Source organism: Pan paniscus, chromosome 2 (genome assembly GCF_029289425.2).
Source record: "Pan paniscus chromosome 2, NHGRI_mPanPan1-v2.0_pri, whole genome shotgun sequence".
NCBI lineage: Eukaryota > Metazoa > Chordata > Mammalia > Primates > Hominidae > Pan > Pan paniscus.
Window position 1 is genome coordinate 173,626,942 of NC_085926.1, and position 19,667 is coordinate 173,646,608.

The following is a 19,667-nucleotide window of genomic DNA, read 5'->3' on the forward strand; positions in this document are numbered from 1 at the left end:
GAAAAGAGCTGTTTCCTCACTTATCACTAGGTTGATGGTTGAGACACCTATAACAAAAGACACATTAACAAGTGTGAACTCAAGATATATAAGATAGGTCTCAGTCAACTTAGAAAGTTTATTTTGCCAACGTTAATGACGCACCCATGACATGGACTCAGACATCAATTAATATATGTAATATATGTACATTGGTTTGTTACAGAAAGGCGGGACCACTCAAAGGAGGGAGGGGACTTCCATGTCATAGGTAGATAAGAGACAAAAAGTTGCAATCTTTTTAGTTTCTGTTTAGCCTTTCACTCAATTCACAATTTACAGGAATAGTCGCTTATGCCTTATCTGGTTTAGTGAAAAAGTATGGCAAGGGAAGCCATCAGATATGCATTTGTCTCATGTGAGCAGAGGGATGACTAAGTTCTGTCTGTCCTTGTCCACAAGGAATTTCCTCGTCAGGGAGGTATGTAGCTTGTTTTCAATCTTTGTAGCTATACTATATAGAAATAGAATGGGAGGCAGGTTTGACTGTCACAGTTCTCAGCTTGACTTTCCCCTTTGGCTTAGTGATTTGAAGGTCCCGAGATTTATTTTCCTTTCACACAAGAGAAAGGCATACGAATTTATATAATGTAAGTTTTTTTGTTTGTTTGTTTTGTTTGTTTTCTGAGACGGAGTCTCGCTCTGTCGCCCAGGCTGGAGTGCAGTGGCGCGATCTTGGCTCACTGCAAGCTCCGCCTCCCGGAAGCTCCGCCTCCCGGGTTCACGCCATTCTCCTGCCTCAGCCTCCCGAGTAGCTGGGACTACAGGCGCCCACCACCACACCCAGCTAATTTTTTGTATTTTTAGTAGAGACGGGGTTTCACCGTGTTAGCCAGGATGGTCTCCATCTCCTGACCCCATGATCCGCCCACCTTGGCCTCCCAAAGTGCTGGGATTACAGGCGTGAACCACCGCGCCCGGCCCTATGTAATGTAAGTTTTGCATGACACAGGAGCCTTCAGAAATGAAAACCCAAAGAAAGAGGGAAATGTGTGTATTTTTATGCTAAGTTTGATGAAGAGTTCAGAAGTATGATTAGAAGACAAAAAGATATGATCTAATTGTAATAAGTTGGGGGGAATTCAGTAAGATCTCTGTTCAGATTATTCTCAGTGTCTGTATCTCTTTGAGGACAAGGATGTTTCTTTTCTCCCGGTGTACGGAAGGTATCTCTGGAATAAAAGTTTTATGTCTTACTTCAGAGGAAGGTCAGACAATTCCAAATCTTTTTTTTTTTTTTTTTTCAGACGGAGTTTCATTCTTGTTGCCCAGGCTGGAGTGCAGTGGTGCTGCGCGATCTCTGCTCACTGCAACCTCCTCCTCCCGGGTTCAAGTGATTCTCCTGCCTCAGCCTCCCAAGTAGATGGGATTACAGGCATGCACCACCATGCCCAGCTAATTTTTGTATTTTTAGTAGAGATGGGGTTTCACCATGTTGGCCAGGCCCTTCTTGAACTCCTGACCTTAGGTGATCTGCCCGCCTTGGCCTCCCAAAGTGCTGGGATTACAGGCATGAGCCACCATGCCCGGCCCAGAGAATTCTTTTATGGCAGGCTTCAGGGGAGAGGGCCAGGAGAAGGTCAGAGACAAGGTCTTGCTTCTATTGCTTCCTCAAATGCCACGGTGCCATATTTTGGGATAGGGTGTCCTGAACCCCATCACAGGCATAGAACAGGCAGAGTTGGGTTTAACCAGGGCTAGACCTTTTCTGAGAGAAGGACAATGAACTGCATAGGATAAAGAAAACTGGATGTACATAAAGGATGTATGTAATGAATGCATTATGATGGACCAGATGTACATGAAGGATGTATGTAATGAATGCATTGTGATGGACCAAAGTATCTTAACTGGGGTTGGAATAAAGTGAGGTTACGAAAGGAGTGAAGGGTAGTGAAAAGGAGGTAGGACCAATAGATTTCATGTCATAGTGAGATCGAAGAATTGACAACACATGAGCTGACAAGGCAGGAGGTGGTAGTCAGCAAGTTGGATTCGTGAAAACGAGATCATAGAAAGAGTGCAGACATTGGTAAGGACAGCGTCCAGGCCAGTGTATGACCATGAGAGTGTGGCACATGGTTGCTAGAAGAAAAGAGGCTAAGGAAAAGAGAGTATCTCTATGTGGATATTGACATTGTAAAGAATTAAGCTTTTTGTAAGAGTGAGTAATGATGAGTCAGGAGATAAAAATCTTCAAAGAATGAGTGGTGATCTAGAAACACCTCACATTATTCTTCTAGGGTTGGTGGTACAAAAGCACAGGGTGAAAAAGCACTGCTCCCTACGACAGCTAAAATGCAAGTGATATCATTAAGGGAGAACCAGGTTTCAACTAAAGCAAGAAGGGAAAGAAAATATTCTCAGAATAGGCCAGGGAAATTAATAACCCTTTCTTTAATAGTTATACCTAAGCGTGTGTCATCACAGGAGGAACAAAACAAAACAGAACTGCAATGATTCAATGGAGATTTTCACTCCAAGCCAGACACCACTATATCTAGATGAATCTGTCCCTAAAATCCAAGGTTCTCAAGTGGATGAGCCAGGAGTACTTTGGCTTCTTACAGTTATATCAGACTTCTACCAAAGATGAAGAACTTTCTCTGGTTATTGGTTGTTGCATGTGCTTAGTTTTCTTTGGATGTGAAATTCCTTGGGTCTCCCTGTCACTTTCACTTGGAAAGGTGAGGCCAGACTTGAGATGTACCCATATTAGAAAAAACAAGCAAAGCAAAACAAAGTGTAACCAAACAACATAAGCAAAAATATTATTTTACCATGTCCTGTGTGTGACTGTTTGATAAAATTAATAAAACCTGACACCTTTAAACTATACATTTTTGTATTTTACTTTTTGTGACTTAAAATAATCATGGTCAAAGATTATTCAAATAGTTGCTAAATTGTAGGCATCAGTTCTATTTTAGTTATGCCTTACTTCTAAAAATGGAATACAGTAAAGGGCTAATGTGTGAATAATGGAAACCACTTATCAATACCTAAATACATATTGCAGTTTTAACTTTAGCTACAATGCTAGATAAGTTCATTAGCTAAACAGAATTCTTGTACTGTGTTAAATGAAACATATAATTTTACTGCTTAATACAAGCTTAAATTGTTGATATTTTTCTTATTTTTATGACAATTCACAGTGATTACTATTAAATTCTCAATTGCAGTGAAAAAAAAAAAAAAAACTGACCTTCAAGGCTGAACTATAAAATACTGTTTCTCCTTACTGCAAACAGTATAAATATGAAGGTCTCTGAAACCCAATTGCATTTTCAACGGTGTAATTTTTACCACTTGACAACCGGCCATCTTGTTTATTTATTACGCTAGTTTACAGTAGCAGCAGACCATTCTCAACCGTTCTCACAACCACCAGAAAGAAGGATAATTTACCAGTGAATAATTTGTTTGGGTTGATTTATTGGATGGTTCTTGAAAGCTCACTTTGACTGAGTGACCTTGGCTCTTAATATTTGGTCAATGCCAAGCACATAATGGAGAATGAATATTTATTTGTGGTATATGGAGATATAGTGTAAATAGTGATGGATAAGATAGCTAATATACTTCAGATGTATTAATACTTGTGACAAAAAATGAATACAGTTGTCCCTCAGTATCCATGGAGAATTGGTTCCAGGAACTCTCTCAAATACCAAAATCCATGAATGTTCAAGTTCTTCATATAAAATTATGTAGTATTTGCATATAACTTGTGCACACTATAGATCATCTCTAGATTACTTATAATACCTAATGCAATGTAAATGCTATGGAAATTGTTGTTATACTGAATTGCTTGGGGAATAATGACAAGAAAAAACAGTCTGCATGTAATAGTACAGAAACCATTTTTTTCCACAAATATTTTCAATCTACAGTTGCTAACTGTATGTCCAAAAAATGCATTTAGAATGCAATGGTACTAGTTTGCAGGGGCAGAGGAAGGTATCAAAAACAAATAAAATACAACCCTACCCTTGAACCTTAGAGCAGACTAAAGAGTAAGTGCATAATAATCTTACTAAATTTGATGCTCCTCACCTTACCCACTTCTTAATGTCTAAACCAGCACTTTAAAACAATTAATGTCTGCGTAATTCTGATGTTTCTTGCTTAATATATGCTATTTTTCTTCATCAGATTTCTTAAATAGCATTATCGTAAAGACTTCATATGATCAAATAAAGTAAAAGTAATTTTCATTTGATCTAGCTAGGTACACATTTATTTAGTGCAAGCCAGACTCAGCAGGAAACATAATTTTGAACTGTGTGTCTTATTGCCACCTCCTGATTATCTCACTAAATGTAAAATAGTTGCTGGCAGCGTTTCCTCCTGTTCTTTGAATAACTGACAATGAGAATTTGGTCTGACTTTTTTCTTTTTCATTAGCTCTGATAATTCATTAGCGTCAATCACTTCATTTTGGAAGAAAGGATAGTATTTCAAGGTGATGATCACACTAAGGCAAGCATTCTGTGTCCTGTTAGATTTGTAGTTTCAATTTTTAGGTGTCACTTTGTATTTTTTTTTTTTATCAATTGCAAATGATTGAGATCTATGTAATATGTTTTTTCTTTCTAAAAATTAAAAAGTGAGTTTCCCAACTAGCAAAATTAAGTTAAGCACCGTACAGATTGCATGAGTCTATTTCTCAGCCCATCTGTCTTCAATTGTGATTTAATTACCACCAATTCCAGCTCTGGCCTGGCCAGTAGATAGTGAAGTACACCGGGTCCTCAATCCTGGGCCCTCCCTCAGAAGTCCAAGGCAGCCTGACTAAAATCCAGACAGTTCCAATAAAAGATTTTGCTCCTATGGGAATTCTGTATCATGTTAGATTTCTAGCAGTTTGATCTGAGCTGGCATTTCTAAAACTTACCTTTTTCATTTGACAAGGACGTAAACTCTAAAGCATTCAATGAGAAGTATCTTACCTTGTTTGCTCAAATTAATAGAGAAGTTTAATAAGAGGTTGGCCATCCATTGGGGGCAAATTCCTAAAAATACATTTAGTCTCAATCCCCATTACATTTTTATATAGACTGACTACATAACCATATTAAATTGGTTCCAGGAACTCTCTCAAATGCCAAAATCCATGAATGTTCAAGTTCCTCATATAAAATGGTGTAGTATTTGCATATAACCTGTGCACATCCTCTAACACACTTTAGATCATCTCTAGATTACTATAATATCGAATGCAATGTAAATGCTATGTAAATAGTTGTTATACTGAATTGGTAATCCACACTTAGTTCAAAAAGCTATTTGAGGCAGCTGGCTCTTTAAGGCTGATTGTCTCCCCATTGTCAGAGTATGTCTTCAAAACTAGTTTTTCTTTCCCACCATTTCTCTTTGAACTCATATTTATTATCACCTAATGTCCCTTAATTATTATCCTAAGCACATTGTTCCTTTTTTCCTTTTGTTTATCTTCTGTCTCACAATTTGCTGCTATTCACACGGCTTCCCATTGTGATCATCATTTCCTTCTCCATTCTGGTACTTCATGCAAATTCCTTTGAAGTTTTCTTCTGAGTTACCTACATTTTATATGTGACACTACATTGATTGAAATCTCTGAGTGACTTATTTTTCCTACTCTTCCATCATAGTAATGGCCTATTCTAATGTAACATTTTTTTCCCTAAGGTGTATTTTTTGGATAAAACCCTGTGCCCATGACAGAATAGTACCATAACCCGTTATTCTATGAGTGTTTCCTCACTGGCACACTTATAAAAATGTTTGTTGGTTTCTTTGTGTAAAAATACTTTTAATCTTGGCTTGTAACAGAACATAAAGTACCCTTGCCTTCATGTTAATCAATTTCATTTAAGCCTTTTTTTTTCTTTTTCAGTTTCCTGGTTTAGCCAATACATAATTAGACTCACATGTGATATTAAATATACAATTTCAACTTTCTGCCTCAGGAGAATGATAAGAATAAACTCCACCTGAATTTAATTCATTCAGGAATGTTTTTGCTCATATTTCCCAAGCAGTCTGTAGCCAGATCATGTAGTCACAAACGTAACCCAGTGACAACATCTATAGGTCACAAAAGAGCCCATGGTTGTATTTCTACAATAAATGGACAGACAATTTAGGGAACCCACTACATGCAATGAGTTGGAAGTCTTATTAGATTTGCATCTGCAGTGGCTACCTGGATTATTGGATAATCTTTAGAATGCAGAAATATGTGGCTTTTTTTTTTAAAGTAACCAGTATAATCCATCTAAACCTATCACTTTGGTATCTTTTGCAATGAGATTTCTATTTCATTCAGTTTAGCTATAATTATCCATTGTTTTCTGGCATATTTCACCCTTAAATAATATCTTTTTATCTATGCATTATCAAATCAGTGTTAGATTATTTGAGTATCAATAGCGCAATCGCTCTCACATTTTTTCACTACCTGAGTTGTTTGTTTAACATCTTTAAATCACCAGCTGAGATGATTCATAGTGATTCATACTAAAAAAAGCAGCATGAAGAATAGAAAATGTATGATAAAAAGGACTACTGTTGCCCCTGGCTGAAATCATATTGGCAATTTCTTTTCTTTTCTTTAGTGATACCACAAGGTGTTTTTAAGATGACATTAGGTAACATACATTTCCCCCCAAAATATTCTTCTACTCTTTTAACCACTGTATTATGCAGAACATAAATCATACTTTTTCTTGTCACTATAAATCAGTGAAGTCTAAGCTATGATTGTGCAATTGTTAGCACCTTTAAAACTGTGGTAAGCTCATCCATAGGATAATAGGTTCTGGGAAATACTATTAAAGAAAAAGCTTACATTTGTTTGATTTAAAAATGTTATTTTAGAGGATGACCAGTACATTTCACTTTTAATTTAAAATAAAATTGAGTACGCCTTTAAAAATACAGCCACAAAAAACACAGAAAAATTGAAGTAAACTAAAATTTAAAACTTGTTGGAGTATGAAAGTCCAAAGAGATCATAATGATAAGCAGTAAAATCACTCCTTAGAATAGGAAAATTATAGACTGGGCATGGTGGCTCGTATCTGTAACCCCACCACTATAGGAGGCTGAGGCAGGAGGATCACTTGAGGCTAGGAGTTCAAGATGAACCTGGACAAAAGAGCAAGACTCCGTCTCTGAAAGAAAACTTTAAAAATTAGCTGGACATGGTTGTGCAAGCCTTTGGCTGTATATACTTGGAAGGCTGAGGTAGAAGGGTCTCTTGAGCTCAGGAGGTCATCCCTGCAGTGAGCTTTGATTGTACTACTGTACTCCAGACTGGGCAACAGAGCCAGACCCATCAGGAAAGAAAGGGGAAGGGAGGGGAGGGGAAGGGAGGGGAGGGGAAGGGAGGGGAGGAGAAGGGAGAGGAGGGGAAGGGAGGGGAGGGGAAAGGGAGGGAGAGGGGGTAGGGGGAGGAGGGGGAGGATGAGGGGGAGAGAAGGGAAGGTTTTAAATTTTTCCAGGAGGTTGGGGAACAAAGTTAATACCCAAGAGTTTATGCTAAGTTGAAACTAATTGTCTTAGTTCATTTTGTGCTGCTATAACAGAATACCCAAAACTGGGTAATTTATAAAGAACAGAAATTTGTTTCTCACTGTTCTGGAGGTTTGGAAGTCTAAGATCAAGGAGCTGGCAGGTTTAGTGCCTGGTAAGGGCCCAGTTTCTGCTTGTAAGAAGGCTATATCCTCTGGAGGAGGGGAACACTGTTTCCAACATGGCAGAATAGGGGAAAACAGAGAGAACCCACTCCTGAAAGCCACTTTCTAAAGGCATTAAACCCACCCATAAAAGCAGAGCCCCCAAGGCCTAATTGCCTCTGAAAGGCTCCACCTTCCAATGCCATTACACTGACAATTAATTTTCAACATGAGTTTTGGAGAGGACAAACTTATCCATGGCATACATCAAGTTATTTAATACCTCAGGTAAAATGTAGTTTGTGCTGATCCCAGGTGCCGGCAGGTTACGGCATGTATAAATTCAGTGGATACAGTCGTTACTGTAGTTAACGGCCTTACCCAGAAGGCTTAGAAGCTTTAAATGGATAAGCCATTATAAACTGACTTTGAGCTTGTGACCTGCTGTTGGAAGGTGTTTTAGGATCCTGTATCAAGGGTGTTCAGAAGGAATAAGATTTCTGGGAAGAAGTTTGTCACTTTAGAAGCTACTCCACAAAGCTCCATATATTGTGTTAAGTTCCTTACATTTGTTATAATATTTTAACTTACTTCTAGCTCAATGAGCGGAGCTGTGGATTAAGTCCAATTTAGAGATTAAGACACTGAGCCTCAGAGGAGTTTGTGTCTTAACCAGATGTATAATTAGTGGGAGAACTGGGGCTTGAATCTAGGTCTATCAGATTCCAAATCCCCTCAACCTCTCTGCTACACCACATTGCCTCATGAACTGTCTTGAGGGCAGGATGCTACAGGATGATGGTTGGCTAGAAGGCAGAAGATTCCCTGAGCAAAAGGCATTTGTTTTCCCCAGAACATCTTAGAGTCTTTCCTGAATTGGCTTGTCTAGGTCTCAATATCTATTTTGATATCTATTGACTAACATTTCTCTCTCTCTTCTTCTCTCCCTGCCTCCACCCCTCCCTCCTTCCTTCTTTCTTCCTCTTTAATTAATATTAATACTTCTTACAATATCCAGCTCCATTCTTTCCATAACAAGCCAGAAAAACGGAAGGATTTGGATTGGAGGGAGATTTATCCTCTACAATAGTGAGGACTATGGGATGAGGCTGGAAAGACATTAATAATGTTTAAAAATGGAACACTCTCCCTCAATTGCTTTAATGTAGATAACATCCCAGAACTTTCAAGAGCTCATTTAAGATGTCCTGGATTTTTAGGCAGTTTCATGATCTATCTCTCAAGGTTTACTTCTTCCCTGGACACTTGTCAGATCATTCTTATACACAATGAACTCTTCAGTCATCCTCATGAGCATTTATTTCATGTGACAATTATTATATGTTTAGATGTATATGTACATTTCTAACTAGATCAGGAATTTATTAAGATTAAAAATTTAATCCTATATGTCTTTGCTTCTTAGTACTTTTAGAATAACATATAAAAAAGGACTCAATAAATACCTACTGAACACATGTATTTTACTTTGAGATGAAGGGAAAAAGAACAAATGCAAACTGTTTTTGTTTGAAATTTGTAAGTTAATTTCATTTGTCTCAAATAATATCAAGATAGTTTCAGTAGACAGTCAACTATATTGTATTATATTAAGCTTGATTTTTAATATTTATAATAAATCAGCATGTTCTACCATACTATAAAAATTTATTAATGGTTAGCGTTTCACCAGGAGCAGTGATCTAAAAGAATCCTTTTTAAAGTTCACCGTTTAATTCCTTTATCCTTTATATTATTTCTTTCCTTGTTCTTCAGAAGTTTGAGATAGCAGCCCATGGGGAAAAATGGCACCCAATTTGCAAGCACAGCAAAATAAAATTAGAAATCCTTATTAAAGTATATATGAGGAGGAATATGGAATATGATACATTGGGTTGGAGGGGCACAGGTTGAAGAAGTGATAAAGAGTAACATCTCTGAGGAAAAAAAAAAGTCAGTAAAGCTGTTACAATATTTTTTCCATGCCTTTAAAAAATGGGTTTGTAGTAACTTGTGTTGTTTGTGTGCTCTAATAATACAAACTTGCGTAAATAGTGATTTATGCACTTAGAAACTTACATGATTATTTTCTCCAAGGAAGCTGAAGGCCTGTAGTATTAAGTAACTTATTCATGACCACACTGATAGTAATTAAGTAAACCATACTGTAATCTATCTTTTGATATCCAGTCTTTGGTCTGTAAACTCCATGTGTATAATTTAAAAAATAGTTGTATTAACCCGCTCTGAGAGAAATATCTAATTTCCAGTTAATTTTCTTTGTTTAAACGTACTTATTATTTTTTAAACCCGTACTATGAACAGCCTCAGTTTGTCCTCTTTTCTCTGAAATTCACCGTGCCTTAAGTAAAGTTTTATATAATCTTAAGTTTTTATGGGGTTTTTGTAGGGCATATTTTATTTCAATTTAGTTTAATTTAACTTATCGTTACCCTACAATAGCCTCTTTTCTTTTAAATATTTTTCTTTTATTTTGCAACTATAATGGATTTTTAGTAAGAAAGTGAAGGAAATAGCATTTGTTGATGCTCATTATGCACCAAACATCTCCCTGAATGATTTTGTAGACATTGTTTAATATAATAATACATTTCAAAAAAGACATCTCATAATTCAACATTCACTCAACAAATGTATTAATAAATGACTACCATAAAACAGATATTATGCTACGATCTGGGAATACAAAGAGAAATAAAATGTATTTTCTGATTACATAGGGTTCTTTCCAGTCAGAAAGAGTAGAGAGACAGGGCAGATAAGGATCAAAATATTGCAGCTGCTATGATAAAAGTATATAAGTTAATTATTCATTGATTAAATGGTACAACTGGCACTTTTAGGTGCTAGGGAAATGGCGGTGAATAAAAGACACAAACCTCTTCCTTCACAGAACTGATATTCTAGTAGGGATCCTAAGAAGCATAAAAGATGAATCATTTGGGGTCACAAAAGCTGAAGTAGGAAAGGTAAGGTTTCTTTCTGGTCTTATTTAAAAGAACAAGCAAGCTCTAATCGGCAGAGAAATGGCTACTAGAAATCTTTGGAGCATCATTTATATATCAAAATAATTGAGTAAACATTGAAAATAGAGCTACTTTTCAATTTGTAACCTCATACACTTGAAGTAATGCATAGGGTGTGTTGTGAGTGGCTAGTTTCCACTATCAGGGTCCTTTCTGGAGCTAGCCAGTTCCTGAAGCTGTCAGTTCTCTGCATCTGTACTACCATGAAAGATAAATTCATTTAAAGCTAAATAAGGGAGAATGATACAATTTGTCTCACTTGATTCGGTAGTAATGTGTTCAATTCTGTAATGTACTTTAGATCAGAACAGATTTTTCTTTCTTAAATGGAAGACTCTCAAGGATGTCGAACTTGTTTTTTCTGTTGTTCAGTCTTTCCAGCATAATCTAAATGTGCTGTATCCATCTTATTCTTTCCTTGTGCAGAGATAGTCCCTTGAAGTTATCTATACATTAACTTTGCTGAACCATCAAAATTTAGGACAAACTATTTTCATAAAATGGCATTGAGTAAATTATTCAGGAGCTAGATTTTCTAAATGACTTAAAATACCCATTCTTGCAACCTCATTTTGTTGTGAAATCAAACAAGATAATTAATGAATCTGAAATGCACTTTGAAAACATCAAATGCCAAAACCTTGTGAACTCCTATAATTGATTTTATTCTTACTGTTAATTTCAGTGAGCAGGGAGCTACATATTAGTCTCAAGCATTATTTCTCCTTCTACCAGGATTTTTAACTAGATTGTGGGATATTGAAAATTAGCAAAAATGACTATGTTCTCTAAGAACATTTCATGTAATCCTACCTATGAATCTCTTTGTAGCCCTTATAAAACTACTTATCTCTTTACATAATTTTATTTGTTATCAGATTTTTTTTCTAAACATACTTTATTGAACCTACTTTGCTTATTTAGTAAACAATTATTGAATTTCAACACGGTGCTGGGCACTAAAGACATTGACATGTAAAACAGTCTCCATCAAATGAAGGTGAGAATAAAAAATTATCATTATTTTAGAGGTTGGCAATTCTATGACAAACATATTTAATGTATCAGCTATACATCTAACCTAGTTTTCCTTTTCTTAGCATATCACCTCTCTGTAATTTTTCTTAAATATGTATAGAATAATCTGAGTAGCATATTGAAATGAAGATTCTTGGCTCTGCCCCTAGAAAGAATCAGTAGTTCTGGGAATCTGCATTTTCATAAGGACCAAGTATTACGGGAACTGGTAACCCTTGGACTTTACTTAGACAGAGTCCTTTTGTGATGTTTCCCTTTTGCCCAGGACTTCTCATAGTGAAGGCCTCAGGAGGCCTCCATTCACACCATCTGTCTGTCTCAATATCATCCTCTCAAAACTGCCAATTTAGGTTATCCAGCTCTACTTTCCTTCATTACCTTGACTTGAAGTGATCCTCTGTAGTGATATGCCAGCCTTGTTGAAGCCAGTTGTACCTAGTCTCCTGAGAATGATACCAGTAATTGTTGTCTCACTTAAAGGCTGATTCTAATGGTGAGATATCTAGAAGAAGATGCAAGGGAATGCCCCTCTCATGACATGATAAGAGAGTGATTTTTAAAGAAGGTCTTGAATCACATCAGCTGAGAACTGCTTACCTGTGGGGACATACTGAACAAGTATTAATCATTTAATCCTCATAATCTATGAAGCAGGTACTATTATTACATTCATTTTACAGATGAGGGCACTGAGGCTCAATAACTTTACCAATATCACATAGATACTAAGTGGTAGCGCAGGGATTTAAACTCAAGTGGACTGGCTCTAGAGTTCAGTGGACAACTATACTAGTGTTGCCTTTCTCTTAGTCAAAGGTATGTCCTGTTTAGCCTTTGCTACCACCATTCCTCTCAGAATGACTTTTAGTAAGTTACACTAACAATTGGAAAAGAAACAAAAACAAACACAAACCTCCAAACTAAAACAAAACAATGCAAACACTACATAAAATAGTTTTTAGTGTATTTTTAGGTCAAAGGTATATATCAACTTCACATTACAGGACATTTCTAGTAAAGAAAAAAAGAACCCAGTAGTCACTTGACAACATATAGTAACATATCTCAGGTTCTCAAGAGAAAAGATCACAACTCAGTTTTTATTTTCTTCCCTGAAATACAGTTTACTCTCTGGTGAATATAAATTTTTGAGTCAGAAAGATCAAACTTCTAATTCTGTCCTGCTATTTACTTGCTTGATAACCTATGACAATTTTCTGACCTTACTTAGTTCTCAGCTTCTATGAAATGTATGTGACAAGCAAGTTTTGGTCAATATTAAAGACACAGTGCCTGGAATATAGCAATCCTTCAACAATCGGTACAGTACCTATTTACTGTTGTTATTATTATGAGCAGTGATAAACTTAATTTAGTAGAATATAAAAACAAGTTTAGACAGAATGCTTTGGGCAAAATAAATATATTCTCAAAGTTCAAAGTTTACTTGATGCTGAATCTTTTTCCTTGGACAGGTAAGATTCAAACACATATACCCTTGCTTTTGTCAAGGGACAAAAAAAAAAAAGAGAGAGAGAGAACTGTCAATGACAATTTCCTCTTCCTTCTTCAGTGGTCTGTCTGGCTTATAACTTAGAGTCCTGATTGGAAAATGCTTATTTTGCTCCCTTGAGAATGTCTCTTCTGAGATGGGCTCATTTATCTTCACCAGGTGATGAACCCAACACTCATCAACTGTTAGCCATGGCGTCACGCCTGCGGGAGAGTGCTGAACTTTTTCAGTCTGATGAGATGCGACCTGCTAATGATCCCAAGGAGAGAGCACCCATCCGCATCCGGATGCTGAATGACATTCTCCAGGACATGGAGAAAAGCTTTCTGGTAAAGCAGGCACCACCAGGTTTTTATAGGTAGGATGCATGTCTCAAAAATTATACTTTTTGCCCTAAATTAAATGTTTATGTTTAACTTTCAGAATACGTACCTTCTATGAACATAACAGTAGTGTAAAAGAAATTATAAAGCAGTTACTCATTTGAGGAACTTCCCCCTCCCCCAAAGAAAAGTTAAACTGCAGAAATATAAAATAATGGAAACTTGGCTTAGCAGCAGCACAGAAAAAATGAGTAAGAAGTTTCTTACATTAATTTCAATATGAGTCAAATATGATATGGCCAATGAAAAAGCAAATGGAATTATAGGTTGCACTGAAAGAAATACACTTTCTTGACCAGATCAGGGGATAGACCCATGCTATTTTTTCCTACAAAGATCCCATCTAGATTAATATGTTTAATCCTGGAAACTACATTTTATGTTGGAGTTCAACAAGTTTAATATTTAGGGGAAAGTGGGATTTAGATCGATGTTGAAACAACTGAGGAATTAGGCTTGTTTGGTTGGAGAGTCACATGGAGTGCTTTCTGAAAACATTTTAACAATTATATGGAAGGGGGATTAGATACAGACTCAGAGGATACTATGAGTACAGTATGGTTTTGTTTTTGAAGTTCCTTATATAGTAGAAGATAAATGAAGAAAACCTGAAGTTTAAAAGATTATGGCACCCGTCAATCATCATAAAACCACGTCATTAAAACCACAATGAGAAACCATTTTACACCAGTCAGAATGATTATTATTAAAAAGTGAAAAAATAACAGATGGAGAGAAAGCAGAGAAAAAGTAATGCTTATACACTCTTGGTAGGAATGTAAATTAGTATAGCCTTTATATATACTTGGAAAACAGTATGAGATTCCTCAAACAACTAAAAATAGAATTACCTTTCAACCCAAAAGGCTAATTTCTGGGTATCTACCCAAAGGAAAACAATTTTTCTATATCAAAAAGATACTTGCATTCATATGTTTATCAGAGGACTAGTCACAATGGTGACGTCATAGAATCAACCTGAGTGTCTATCAACGTGTGATTGGATTAAAAAATGTGGTATATGTACTCTATAGAATACTAAGCAGTCATCAGAAGGAATGAAATCATGTCTTTCACAGCAGCATGGATAGAGCTGGAGGCCATTATCCTAAGTGAAATAACTCTGAAACAGAAAATCAAATACCGCATGTGCTCACATATAAGTTGGAGATAATAATAGATACACATGGACATACAGAGAGAGAGAGACACTAGAGACTGCAAAAGAGGGAGAGTTGAAAAGTTACATATTGGGTACACTGTTCGCTATTTGGGTGATGGGTACACTAGAAGCCCAAACTTCACCATTACATAATATGTCCATGTAACAAACCTGCACATATACCTCCTGAATCTCTACAAATTTTAGAAAAAGATTATGGCATATTTAAACAGTTTTTATTTAACTGATAATTCTATGAGACACAGCATACAAATACATACTTTTCTGTTTAATATATACATATATAATATGTGTATTTATATGACATATTTAATGTGTGTATATGTGTATATATAATATACATATGTATATATTTGTGTATATATATTTTTTATATGTGTATGTGTGTTTGTGTGTGTATGTGTATGTATGTATGTATGTATAATTTTATGTAGTGTGAAAGTCCAAATTTGTGGCCCTTTAAGAATGAAAGTTCTGGGCTAAACAAACAGTCCTCCTACTCCATTCTTCCCCCAGTATCGCTTTGCCTCCTGCTTCTTCTCATGATACACCCTGGACTAGACATACTATGTATAAACAAAGGTTATAACTAGGACTAAGGAATTGATTTATGGTATAGAAATCTTAATTACATATGAGAAAAAGGTAAAATAATAAATGTGATACTTTTATAAAGTAGCAAAAGCCTTAGCACTGCAGACATTAAAATATAGGCTGGGTGGCCCTAAGCACCTGAATATTTGGACCACGTGAGGTTTAAGGTGCCCATTAGTACTAAAGTTCTGTGATCTCACACATCTCTTAATCTTTCAACATCTCAATTTCTACATTTATAGAAGGAGATGATGGAATGAGACTCCTTTATAATAAAATATGTTTTTAAAGCCTGATATTTGGTAATTTTCCTTTATGATTTTAAACTCAAATTCACATTTAAAATCCATACTTTACATAATTTTCCAATATTATGATTCTGCATTATAAGTCTTTGGAAAATATACATTATTATAATAAGAGATATGGGTAAGACACTTTGTTTGCTGCTTGTATTTTTTTAAGCATCAGGGACATAGCTGTCACCTTAAGTTACCTTCCTTGATGAGGTATATTCTAGTGGTGGGAATGGGGAAACAGAATGAACAAAGTAATTAAATAAATGTAATGATGTTAGGTGTAATAATTGCTGAGGAGAAAAATCAAACCACATTATTACATCTAGCATTATTAAAAAGTCATAAAGTAGATAACTTAGGGGTTTAAAATATATTTTGTAAATTATTCTATTTACTTTAAAGAAAAATTCAGAAATTAATACAAATTATATGTAAAGAACATAGTTTTGTATAATATAGTAAGCTTTCCCCATTTGTCTTTCTTGGCACTTGCACTGGATATCGAAGACCCCTCTATGGTCTAAATTATGCATCTGGTAAACTTTTTATTATCCATTCAAAAATATTTATGAACTCAATTTACTTCATCATGCATTTTGAGTGGAAAAGTAGATATTTGTCTGCCCCTGAGTTAAAAATGATTAAACACGTCATTTTTTTTCCTGTTAGTAATGTAATTACTGTATACCTTGTGTTCTCATTATGCAAGCCTCAAAGTGTCGATGATAATAATGTTCTAACTCATATAACAAACTTTAGGACCGAAAGTTTCTGGTTCACTATTTTGAAATTGTGCTAAGCTATTACTATAGTTATTGAAGGAATACATGTCTGCCGTTCTTTTCCTTAGCTCTATTAATTTATGTTACTATATTAATTTATATATATTAATTTATGTGTGTATACATATATATACTACAGCAGTGTAAATAGATACAGCTTCATTTAGACGTATCGGACTCACCTTTTTCTCAAAATTGTCACGAATTTGTACTTCATTTATAAAATACATAAGAAATCATCCTACTTCATGTTTTTTCTTGATAGATAATTCACATTTCTAAAAATGATTGATGCAAACATTTCAAAATTACAATAGGATTTCCACTCTCAATGCTTATAAGCACATTCTTAATGGGGAAGGAAATATTCAAAGTAAAAATTTGAGTTTAAGCTAATGAAAAGTAGATTGATTATTTATAATGATAATTATATAGAGAAAATTGTTAATTACATTGTTAATTACATTGTACAAAAGAACATTTGGTGAACAGGGTTCAATTTTTTTTTAATGTTAAACAGTCTTTAGAGATGTTATTCACGTAAGAATCTCACTCTCTAACCCATTGGGCATACAGAATTCTCATCTAATACACAAGAAAGAAGTAAAAAATGATTTGCATTTTAAGAAAGTTCTTGACAGAACTTTACTGTGTAAAGCCAAATACTTCATTTTGTATTTAGATCATGTCCCAAAAAAAATCGTCTCAATATTTTTGGAATACGTAGAATAATATTCCCAATGATCTGGAAACAGAGGATTCAAAATTTTGAATCCTATGATGTTGCATGTAAACCTGGCTCCTCATTGAACGCTGCTCTGTTGCTCTGTGCAATACTGCTGGAAACTGGCAATATAAGATCCCTACCTTCAAGGAGCTTCATCTAATTCAAGAGCTAAAATACATAAATTATATATCAAATACAGGTACAGAATACTTATTCAAAGTGCACAATGAATACTACAGCCAAAAAGTACTTTTGTGATTCAGTGAAGAGAGAAAGTATTGTCTTGTGGTAATCAAGAAAGACCTTTTTTTTTTTTTTTTTTTGAGATGGAGTCTCGCTCTGTCGCCCAGGCTGGAGTGCAGTGGCACAATCTCGGCTCACCACTACCTCTACCTCCGGGGTTCAAGCGATTCTCCTGCCTCTGCCTCCTGAGTAGCTGGGATTACAGGCGCATGCCACCATGCCTGGCTCATTTTTGTATTTTTAGTAGAGACGGGGTTTCACCATGTTGGTCAGGCTGGTCTCAAACTCCTGACCTCGTGATTTGCCTGCCTCAGCCTCCCAAAGTGCTGGGATTACAGGCGTGAGCCACCATGCCCAGCCACAGAAGACTTTATAGGGAAAGTGAAAGATGTATGTGGGCTTGAGGGAATGATAGTATGTCCATTAAATTAAGGTGCATTTCCAGGAGGATAGTTTGAAGAAAGACACAAAGGAGAAGTTGTGTGTGGTGTGCTCAAGAGTGAAGTACAAAAGGTAGAGTAGTCTGAATGGTTATTGGGTTAGTGGTTATGGAAAGGTAGGTAAGATCAAGTTGTGGAGTCCCTTAAATGCTCTGTTGAGAGGTTTGGGCTTTGTTTTTCATGGACACAAAAAAGCCATGTAGAAATATGTGTTGTTAGGAGGATTTATCTAGTGCTCCTGAGAGGGTGCACTGGAGTCAGGAGAGAGCAGAAATCTTTAGGAAGATTATGGGAATAGGAAAGGCACGGGGTGAAAAGAACATGATTTGATATGTTGGTGTCAGGAATGAAGAGCAAAGGACCAATTTAGGACGTGATATTTAGGAAGAATTGGCTAATTTAGTGATTGTGTGGCTCTAAGAGTCTCGTTGCAGGTTGTTTTTAGAATTCCTCTAGGTTTAGGTGGGAAAACAGGATTGAGTACTGGAAAGGGCCTCCCCTCTGCCCCATTTACTTAGCCATTTAGGTAAAGCACTGTCTGTCTACATGTAATTATATGAAGATCTATGGATAAAGATAATTTCTAAAGTCATTTCCAGCTCTACAGACTATTAAGCCTCACAGCCTCTGTTTTCAAGGGGACATCTAATTCTGAGTAAGGGGAGAGGGAAAGGGCACAAAGATAGACTGCAATGCCATAAATGAAAAAGCTGCAAAGTACATTGGAAGTACCGAACTTGGTCAGCAATGGGGAGCCAGCAAAACAATATCTATGTTCCGGGACCATGTAAGTGAAAGTATGTTGAAAATTACAAAGCATCAAAAAATATCAGTACTATCAAATCCAGCGGTGTGAAATTTGACTTGTTGCTGTTGAGTAGACCGGGGATTATGCATTTTGTTAAGAATTCTAAATCTTGTATCTCACTCCATCCTTTACTGTCATTCTAGTAGGCAGTGCTCTACCACTCCTGGATACTGGGTGTGTCTGGAGAGGAGATCTCTGGGCATCTGTGTTTTGCCATTAGATCCTGTTTTGCTCCCTGTAGTTATTACTCTACAAAGGCAGAGCAATGAGTCTCCCTGGTAAACCTGTGCATTCCCACTATAATTTGATTTTCTTAAACAAATTGATAGTCTTTATTTTTTAAAGCAGGTTTAGGCTTAGAAAATAATTGAGCAGAAAGTACGGAATTATCATATGATTCCTCAGCATCCCCTCTTCCTAGACACAGTTATCCCAATTGTTAATATCTTGCAGTAGTGTGTTGGTACATTTGTTAGCATGAGCCAATCTTGATACAAAATTGGTGAGCCAATATTGATACAAGCTAAAATGAATAGTTTAATATCAGGGTTTGCTCTTTAGGTTGTACATTCTATGGGCTTTGACAAATGTATAATAATATGTACCCACTGTTGCAGGGTCATATAGAATAGTTTTACTGCCCTAAAAATCTCTTGTGCCCCACCTATTCATTCCTCCCTACTAAACCTCCGGCAACCACTGATCTTTTTACTGTCTCCATAGTTTTGCCTTTTCCAGAATGTCACCTATTTGGAATAGTACAGTATGCAACCTTGTTGGATTGACTTCTTTCATGTAGCAATATGCAGTGCATTTTCTCCATGTTCATTTCTTTTTATCATTGACTAGTATTCATTTTTGAAGGGCATTTTTGTTGCTTTCAGGTTTTGGCAGTTGTGAA

General features: G+C 36.0%; 1 protein-coding gene across 1 annotated transcript in view; it reads left to right on the top strand.

Moving 5' to 3' along the window:
- Positions 1–19,667, top strand: part of NAALADL2 (N-acetylated alpha-linked acidic dipeptidase like 2) — a 1,375,347-nt gene that overhangs the window by 1,303,193 nt on the left and 52,487 nt on the right. Inside the window, exon 17 of the mRNA XM_063602605.1 lies at positions 13,467–13,665. Coding sequence (XP_063458675.1) covers positions 13,467–13,665 — 199 coding nt within the window. The remainder of the gene's footprint in view (positions 1–13,466; positions 13,666–19,667) is intronic.